General features: G+C 42.2%; 1 protein-coding gene across 2 annotated transcripts in view; it reads right to left on the minus strand.

Moving 5' to 3' along the window:
- The window catches only part of HTT (huntingtin), a 160,532-nt gene that overhangs the window by 147,186 nt on the left and 3,110 nt on the right, over window positions 1–10,236 (minus strand). For both annotated transcript variants that reach the window (XM_012655049.1, XM_012655050.1), the window contains exon 2: window positions 785–868. In XM_012655049.1, coding sequence (XP_012510503.1) covers window positions 785–868 — 84 coding nt within the window. The remainder of the gene's footprint in view (window positions 1–784; window positions 869–10,236) is intronic.

The raw sequence follows: 10,236 nt of genomic DNA on the forward strand, positions 1-10,236 counted from the left end.
AAAAAAAAAAAAAAAAAAAACCCAGGAGTTTGAGACCAGCCTGGGCAACACAGTGAGACCCTATCTCTAAAAAAAAAAAAAAAAATTTCTTAAAGTTAGCAGAGTGTGGTGGTGTGTGCCTGTAGTCCCAGTTACTTGGGAGACTGAGGTAGGAGGATTGTTTGAGTCCAGGAGTTCAAGGCTGCAGTGAGCTATAATCGTGTCACTGTACTCCAGCCTGAGTGACAGAGCAAGACTCAGTCACTAAAAAAAAATGCTACTAGTTCACCCCACTAAGAAAGATCAAGCAAAGGAAATCGACCTACAGCCAACTGCCCATGACCCCACTAATCCCAAAGCACAGATGAGCAGGCAGCAGCCATCACCGGGAGCTCAGGCCCCAAGACAGGGACAAACCGACAGCAGCAAACTGCCAAAGAAAAGCAAATAAATGAGATGATAAATTGGACAGTCTCAAGCTGTTCCAACTATTGCACTAAATGCAAAAATATCAAACCAAAGATGATTTTTAAATAATTATAGTTATCGAGGGTGCTAATTAAATATAAACATGCTGTTCAATTATCCTAATGGTAACAATAATTGCACAAAAGTTTATAAAAAGGAAACATTATTCATTATAGTGTCTGGATATCCTTGATCCCAGAAATATGAGAAAAGGGTCCTCATTTCAAATGGATTTCTTAAAGGTTTTCAGTCAACTGGGATACAGAGACTAGTCCAGCCCATTAAGATTGAAAATATAAAGCTTTTATTTTTTCTAGAAAGTTCAAAATGCAATTACCTGAGAGACTGTGCCACTATGTTTTCACATATTGTCAGACAATGATTCACACGGTCTTTCTTGGTGGCTGAAAGTTCTTTCTTTCTAAAAATAAAAAAGGAGAAGGAAAGAAAATGAGCATGTGTTGAATTATCCAACTTCTACACATCATTCATCCATTCGATTAGTACTTTCTGAGTACTCTGAATAAACCATTGCACTCATGCTGGGGACAGGGCTGGGATCAGGACAGGGAGGCAGAGAGGAGCTAAACCACAGGCTTTCTGACTACACTGTTCCACAGAAGAATCAAGTGATGTCACTAAAGCAGCTTATTTTTCTCCTTTAGAGAGAAGAAACTAAAGTGCCAACAGTGACCTGCCCAAGATCTCACAGACAAAAAGTAACACAGCCAGCATTTAAACCTAGGTCCTCTGGCTTTAAATCTACCTGGTATTTCAACAATTCACATTCGATTTCACATTTTTTTCACATGTTAACATCACTGAAACTGGAATGCATCTTACAACCAATGGCATGTCATAGTTTAATTAGCAACTTTTTTTCTTTCTCAGCAGTACAGAAGATGATAGCATGGATTACAATGGATGGGAAATCCAATTCAATACAACACAATAATATAATATCTACTCTAAATGCCAAGCTGCCACTATTTCTCAAAATCACATTGTTAATTGACTGTAGTTAACACACCATATTGACCTCGATAAGGCATAAACAATACCATACCATACAGACCTCAATAAGGCATAAACAAAAATAAACAAACCGTTTCTATATCCCCAAACAGCTGGGAATAAACCTATTAAGATTTCTCCGCCAGGCACAGTGGCTCACACCTTTAATCCCAGCACTTTGGGAGGCCCAGGCAGGATGATTGCTTGAGACCAGGAGGTCTTGCCTGAGCAACAGTAAGACCCCCATCTCTACAAAAAACAGAAAAACCAGCTGGGCGTGGTGGTGTGCACCTGCAGTCCCAGCTACTCAGGAGGCTGAGGCAGGAGGGTCACTTGAGCCCAGGAGTTTGAGGTTGCAGTGAGCTATGATGATGCCACTGCACTCCAACCAGGTTGACAGAGCAAGACTCTGTCTCAAAAAAAAAAAAAAATAGAATTGGAAGCAGGGTGAATAAGTTCAAAAACACCCCTACTAGTCCGTGTGCAGTGGCTCACACCTGTAATCCCAGCACTTGGGGAGGCCGAGGTGGAAGTTCCAGACCAGCCTGGGCAATACAGCGAGACCCCGGCTCTAAAAAAAATTTTTAAAATTTGCCAGGCATGGTGGCACACACCTGTAGTCCTAGCTACTCAGGTGGCTGAGGCAAGAGGATCACTTGAGCCCAGGTGTTCAAGGCTGCAATGAGCTAGGATCACACCACTGCACTCCAGCCTGGACAACAGAGAGAGACCCTATCTCACAAAAAAAAAAAAAAAAGAAGAAGAAGAAGAAAAAAAGATTTCTCAGCCCAGCAGAAGGGCATAAACAGCCTAGTGAAGATCAGACTAAAGGTGCCTCCTTCCCACCAAAATCTGTGGCTTCAGATGTTTTCAAGCGTGGCCCTATCAAAATAAAGTAGAGAAAGATGATCTAAAACACGGTACTAACTAGAAACAACTAAACCAAAAGACTAAAGTTTTTGAGGTAATCCTATTACCAAAGAAACAAAAAATCTAGACTACAAATACCTGTGACTATTTAATCCCTAATGCAATCCTCGGGCTCCTAAAAGTGCACTCGAAGGCATAGGCTATTAAAATTGTGCAAATCCACTGAGGGCATACCCTCCCCAAAAGGCACCTCAGATGTGGCCAGGAAGAAAACAGGCAAGAAGACCCTGCAAAGGGTGGAGTCAAGAGTTGAGCATAGACAGGCGTTCCAATCAGAGAAAAGAACCAGGCCTGAATGAGAAGCCTATACCATGGCAAACGGTGGGGAGGGGGCTTCCCAAATGCTGCCCAGTAAAGAGTCTATTATTACTATGGACCACTGAATGTTTCCCATTCATTTGTTTCCTAAAAGGGACTTATTCTGACATGTTCTATTTCAGACTGCTAATCATTCACCAAAACTCCATTCTTTGCTTCTTGGATACCTGGCCTTCCAGTTAGAAGTTACAATGCCTAGCCTCCTTGTAGCTAGCTATAGACACACATGACTTAGTTCTCACAGATGACATGGGAACAATATGGAACTTCTGCCTCATTTGCTTGCCCTGGGTATCTCCCCTTTTACTTCCTTCCAATTGGAATAAACATGCCTAACATCCAGATTTTGATTATACAGATGAAGAAAATAAGAAGACAGCAGAGCAACAAGATGGAAGGATCAGGGGTCCCTAAATGATCTAAGAAGCACCGACCCCCAGACCTACCATCCTCAAGAGCCACTCATTTCAAAAGTGCTATGATGGAAACAACCCAAAGGTCCTTCACCTGGTTGATGATAAACAAAGTACTATAGCCAGACAACACAGTACCACGTGGCAGTGAAGAAGGAACAAGCCACCGACAACAGACACAAGGATGATCCCAATGCACTGTGTTTGGGGAAGTAAGACTCAAAATACTACCCTGGATAATGCCATTTATACAACACTCTGGAACAGACAAAACTGCAAGAACGGAAAACTAGCACGTAATTTCCAGAGGCAGGAAGTGGGGGCAGTTGACAGTAAAAAGGTATGGGAAATTTTGGGGGGTGATAGAACTGCTGTAAATCTTGATTTATGTATTTGTTAGAACTCACAGAACTGTACACTAACAAGGGTACATTTTGCTATGTGTAAATTATATCTCAATTTAAAAACAGGAAGTGCAATGAGAATGAAAATGCTCTCCTCTTTAAACCACTATATTAAAGTCTCTGTTACAGCAGTGTAGATTTTAACAAGTTTAAGATAGCCACTAAGGAATTAAAGAACACTGACCATTTTAGGAAGCGAACTAATTGACCTGCCTACTACCCTTTGATTTCCAAAGTGAAAATCTGTTCAAGTCCTTAAATGAACTGAATTTATACATGCAGTCTCCTAGCCATACAGGCAGTAGCCCCTTAATGTTACAGTCTGTTAAACTCGTATCTAAAAAAACTCCAGAGCAGGAGTGCTAAAGAAAAACAGGTTGACAAACACTCAACTAAGTGGACCTCACAACTTAATGATGGTCAGATAGAAATATTCATGATCTGACATTTTCAGCAATGTCAGAATCTAAGCAGAACCTTCATGACTGTGGAGTCTGCCTCCAGATGATTCCCAGGGTCCTTCAGACTGTTACAAGAGTTTATGGGGCCAGGCGCGGTGGCTCACGCCTGTAATCCTAGCACTCTGGGAGGCCGAGACGGGTGGATCGTTCAAGGTCAGGAGTTCCAGACCAGCCTGAGCAAGAGTGAGACCCCGTCTCTAGTAAAAATAGAAAGAAATTATCTGGACAACTAAAAATATATATATAGAAAAAATAGCGGGCATGGTGGCACATGCCTGTAGTCCCAGCTACTCGGGAGGCTGAGGCAGGAGGTTGCTGTGAGCTAGGCTGACGCCACAGCACTCTAGCCAGAGCAACAGAGCCAGACTCTGTCTCAAAAAAAAAAAAAAAAAAAAGAGTTTATGGGTGGGGCATGGTGACTCATGCCTATAATCTCAGCACTTTGGGAGGCCTTGAGGCCAGAAGTTCAAGACCAGCCTGGGCAACATAGTAAGACCCCTATCTCTACAAAAAATTAAAACCAAAAAAATTAGCCAGGCATTGTGACACACACCTGTAGTCCTAGCTACCCAAGAGGCTAAGGCAGGAGGATCACTTGAACCCAGGAGTTTGAGGGTACAGTGACCCGTGACTGCACCACTGCACTCTAGCGTGGGTGACAGAGCATGACCCTGTCTCTTAAAAAAATAAAATAGTTTATAAGGCATAAAATGCTCCCTGGATAACAAGATAGCCTCAATAGCCTCTTGCATTGATACAAGTAGCACATCAATCTACCAATTATCTGTGCCAATTATCTCTGTGGTTAAAAATTAAAAAGTAGAATTCCAATGGGCATATCACTCAGTAGAGCCATCAGGGGTACCAAGAAAGAGTAAAAAAAAAAAAAAAAAATCAGCAGCTTCACAGTAATTACCCACATGCCTGATAAAGAACTGGCTAGACCCACGGAACATTTATCTATCTTCTCAGAAGTGATAGATACAAATGAATTTTAAAAACATTTGTCGCTCTCCTCATATATGAGATAAACCAAAAGAATACAGTTAGCAATAAATAATATGGCATCAGTTCTCAAGGCCTGCCACCTTGGACTTACTTCACAAGACTTAGTCAAAGTTGCTCCAACTGTAAGTGTTAAAGACGTATATCGATCTCACCCAACAAAGTAAAACGTTATTCTGTTGTCTGTTTCGGTCTAGCTTCTCCTCTGAGCACCTTGGGGGAAGCCTGTCTTATTCACCAATGATGGCCTTTCTCTGGGCCTGCCAGCATCTCCACTGCACACACCCTTTGACAACAGCTACTTCAGTTACTTCCCCAGGGACAACAGGCAACCTAGAGCAAGGACCACATCGCGTCTCTAGCACTAGAATTTAACACAACACCCACACTTCACAGGTGTTCCACAAAGAGCCCAGCAAGGAGAATAGACTAAATACACAAACTGACTCAAAAGTTCTTGAATCAGTCTTGTAGGAATCAGAAGATTAACAATAAAGATCCCTTACTTTAAACTTGAGTTTCTAAAACCAAGAGAGATGAAAGAAAAGTAGAAACAGTAAAGCTTATAAAACAAAGCAACTGTGAAGCAACCCAAACGTACTTAAACTCAAATTCTATGGACTGAGTAGTCCCTCTGACTGTGATTAAGACAATCAATCCCAAACCCTGTGTTTCAAACCTTCAATGACTCTTACTATCAAGACTGTACTATCATGGCTGGGCACAGTGGCTCACGCCTGTAATCCTGGCACTCTGGGAGGCCGAGGCGGGAGGATTGCTTGAGTTCAGGAGTTCAAGACCAGCCTGGGCAAGAACGAGACCTGTCTCTACTAAAAATAGAAAAACTAGCCAGGCATCGTGGCACGCATCTGTAGTCCCAGCTACTCAGGTGGCTGAGGCAGGAGGAACCCTTGAACCCAGGAGTTTGAGGTTGCAGTGAGCTATGACGACACCACTGCACTCTACTGAGGGCGACACAGTGAGACCCTGTCTCAAAAAAAAAAAAAAAACCAAAAAAAAACTGTACTATCAAAAGACAATAGCATACTTCCATCATGGTCAGCTACATATTTTAAGTTTCTCCTCTTCCCTCAAGCAGAATCATTTCCCAGCAATCCAAACCCTATTGAGGAAAGAAAATTTCTGGCATAATATATTTAAATCTAATCTTTTCAACACTCAATTGATAGCCCTACAATCATAAAATTCTGCTGGTAGATAAAGTCACCAATGGTTGCTAGCCTTACCATTAAAATTCAAACAATTATTAAGTACCTATTTTGTGTGAGAAGTATAAAAACAAACCACCTACTTGCTACCAAAATACTTTGATTTTATGCCATTTTTCTGAAATCCACTGTTATTTCTAACATGGCTAAACATGTGTGTAATCTGACACATTACACATTGTAAGAACTATACAGTTTTCCTATGTTAGAATCAAACTCTCAAAATATCAGCTTAAAAAATGCAGGCAAATATAACCAAAATCTGTAAAAAGTATCTCTTCCTTTATCACACTGAAGAATACCCTCATTTTAAAGTATAAGGGAAGGACTTTACTCTCAGACACCCCAACGAAAAGAACATTAACCAAAAGTATTGGACAATGCAAAACAAAATCCTTCAGTACTACCTACTGAAAGATACAGGGCAGCAAGGCAATGGGTAAATACTGTAAGCCACTACCCCACAGCAAAAACTTCCTAGTCCGGTTTAACAAGGCCCAATTTGGCCCCAGGCTACCTTTCCAACCTCAATCCTCACTCTACAATCTCGAACCTTCAGGGAAATAGGGCCACTCAAAAAACTCGCAGCGGTTTTGGTCACGCATCTTCACTACTCAGTTCTCATACATTCTGTGGTCCCTGTCTGAAACACCACCTACTATCTCGTTTTGTCTAATAAGCAAACTTGGAAGATTAATAGAACTGTAACTATTTCACTCTCCCATGGAATTTAAGTAGGTGATGAACTGATAAATCAAACTGACTTGTTCTACCTGAAAAGTATGGAAATTAAGGCGGAAAAAGGAACCGCCTTGCCCTGAGCAAGAAATGGAGAAACAGGGTAAGAACAGTTCTGGCTTTTCAACTACTTCTGGTAAATGTAGTCATTTTAACTTCACCTTCAAATTTAAAATAAAGGCCAGTCAGCCTCCTCAAATTGTGTAATGAGGCAATCTGCACAGGCACACGATTGTAAAGAGAGGCCTGTAAAGAGCAAGGACTCTATAGCTTCAATCCCCACTCCTCAACCCCTGGGCCACCCACCGGTACCAGTCTGTGGCCAGTCAGGCACCAGGCCACACAGCAGGAGATGAGCAGTGGGTGAGCAAGCGAAGCTTCATCTGTATTTACGGCCACTCCCCATCACTGCATAAGCTCTGCCTCCTGTCAGATCAGCAGCAGCACTGGGTTCTCATAGGAGCACCAACCCTACTGTAAACTGCGCATGCGAGGGATCTAGGCTGCCGCTCCTTATGAGAACCTAATGCCTGGTGATCTGAGGTGGAGCTGAGGTGGTGATGCTAGCACTGGGGAGCAGCTGCAAATACAGATTATCATTAGCAGAGAGGTGTTGACTGCACAATAAACGCAATATGCTTGAATCATCCCCAAACCATGCTCCCTCACCACCACTACCCACCCGCCCCCTCTCCCCATCTCTGGAAAAATTGTCTTCCATCGAAACCAGTCCCTGGTGCCAAAAAGGCTGGGGACCACTGCTCAACAGCATACTAGAATCACATTTTATAAATTATTAAAGAATTAATTCTAAAAATGTGATTCAAGCCCTATCATCTAAATTCTTATCTCTAGAATTATTTTAAGATTATGCATGAAAAAACAGGATTCCAGGTTGGGGGGTGGCCTGGACTGCCCACAGAATTTGAAAACACTCCTTTGTCTTGTCTTGCTATCCGTACTCAGAAGTATTCACACACCGGTTGAGTGGAGGCCTACACATCCTAGGAAGCAAGCAGAACCAAGATCTGGAGGATGCATCCCCTGCAGGAACAGGGCTGAAGGGCAGGGCGGGGTCCAGAGCGCTGACTCATCAGCTGTTCTCTAACTTCTGCCAAGTACTGTACTCACTCACATGAGAGCATTCCTAGACAATTAGGACTTTTTCAGAAAGATTGTTTTAAGAAGGAAGGACACACCAACTCATTTGGAATTATGTTTCGTACTTCTTCTCAAAGTAGCAATGGTTTAGAAAAGCACGCTTAGTTTAACGCTGAGCACATATACACACACACACATTATAATGATTTAACACTTTGTCTAAGTTTATGGTCTTTTTCAGCAGCAACATCCGACACCACTACTTATCAGGTAGAGACAAGAAAAGATCTATGAACATACTGAAAAATCAGTGATGCTGTGTTAAATTTAAATACAAAGACAGGCCGGGGACGGTGGCTCACACCTGTAATCTTAGCACTCTGGGAGGCCAATGCGGGCGGATCATTTGAGCTCAGGAGTTCGAAACCAGCCTGAGCAAGAGCAAGACCCCGTCTCTACCAAAACTAGAAAGAAATTAATTGGACAGCTAAAAATATATAGAAAAAAAAAAATTGGCCGGGTGTGGTGGCACATGCCTGTAGTACCAGCTACTCAGGAGGCTGAGGCAGTAGGATCGCTTGAGCCCAGGAGTATGAGGTTGCTGTGAGCTAGGACGCCACGGCACTCTAGCCCGGGCAACAGAGTGAGACTCTGGCTCAAAAAATAAATAAATAAATAAATAAATAAAAAGGCAGATTGAAGCATTATATAATACTAGACAATGAGAATTTTATTAGTAAAAGAGGTTCTCCTTATTAAAATAATTATACCAAAGTCTACTTAAATGAATTCATTTAAACACAGGGACCGAATTTTGTAGTTAATAGTGGACAAATATGTTGGGCATGGTGGTACGCATCTGTAATCCCAGCTATTTGGGAGGCTCAAGTGGGAGGATCGCTTGAGCCCTGGAGTTTGAGGTTGCTGTCAGCTATTATGACGCCACTGCACTCTACCAAAGAATGAGGACAAGGGCTTGCAAGCTAAGTGTAAGAAAGATCCTGTGTCCCTGATCTTATTGTTGAACTTCTTCAAATAGACTTATTTTTGTCTTCTGATAAACTCTTACTTATTTAAGTTATTCAGCAGCATTTTCTGTTATTTGCAGCTGAATACAATCCTAACTGATAACACCAACTACTGCTAAATTACATTATGCTTAGCAGAGATCAACAAGTACTGTTGGTTCTACCTTCAAAATCCAGTTATTCCTCACCTTGCCCACTGCCAACAACACCCTGACAGAATCCACCATCTTCCCATCCGAGCACTGCAATGGCTTTCTAACTGGTTTCCTGGCTCTGTCATGTTCCACTTCACTATTTTCAGCCAAAGTTATTTTTTTAGATTTTGTTTTTAACATGGGGTCTTGCTCTGTCACCCAGGCTGGAGTGCAGTGGCGGGATCACAACTCACTGCAGCTTTGAACTCCTGGGCTCAAGCCATTCTCCTGCCTCAGCCTCCCAGATAGCTGGGACTACAGGCAAGTGTCATGGCACTCAGCCAAAATTCATTTTAAAATGGAATCTGCATCATGCTACTCCTCTTCTTTAACCCTCCAATGACTTTCCACCTACTCAAATAAATGCCAATGTCTTTATTCTACCTTCAAGGCAAGTGGTATTGATCTGATATGGCACTCCCTTGACCTCGCTGACCCTACCTCCTACTCAAGTATTCCCCTCAATTCACCCAACCAAAATGACATCTTTGCAAACAGGGGGACTTTGTTCCTGTTCTCCCTACCTGGGAGATCCCTCCTCTATACACCATCATGCTAGACCCTTAACTCTCTTCACTCAAAAGCCATCTTTACTCTCTTTACTCTCAAAAGCTCTTTACTCAAAAGCCATCATCTCAGAGGCCCTTCCCTGGACACCTATCTCAAATGTCAACATTTTATTAACCCCGACATTTTCTAATCCCCTCCTTGCTTTGCTGTTCCTCCTTCACTTATTTTCAAGTTTCCACACACAGCACTAACCTCCTTTACTTATTAACATATTGTATATTTTACTTATCTATCTTGCTTATTGTCTATGTCCCTCATTAAGATGAATGCTTCATGAGGACACAGCTTTGTCTGTTCAGTGCTGAGCCCTGGACCTAGAACAGTGCCAGGCACACAACAGATGTTCAGTAAATATTTACTGATGAATCGTTACAAGTCAGATGA

Source organism: Propithecus coquereli, unplaced genomic scaffold (genome assembly GCF_000956105.1).
Source record: "Propithecus coquereli isolate 6110/MARCELLA unplaced genomic scaffold, Pcoq_1.0 Scaffold459, whole genome shotgun sequence".
In the NCBI taxonomy this organism is placed as follows: domain Eukaryota; kingdom Metazoa; phylum Chordata; class Mammalia; order Primates; family Indriidae; genus Propithecus; species Propithecus coquereli.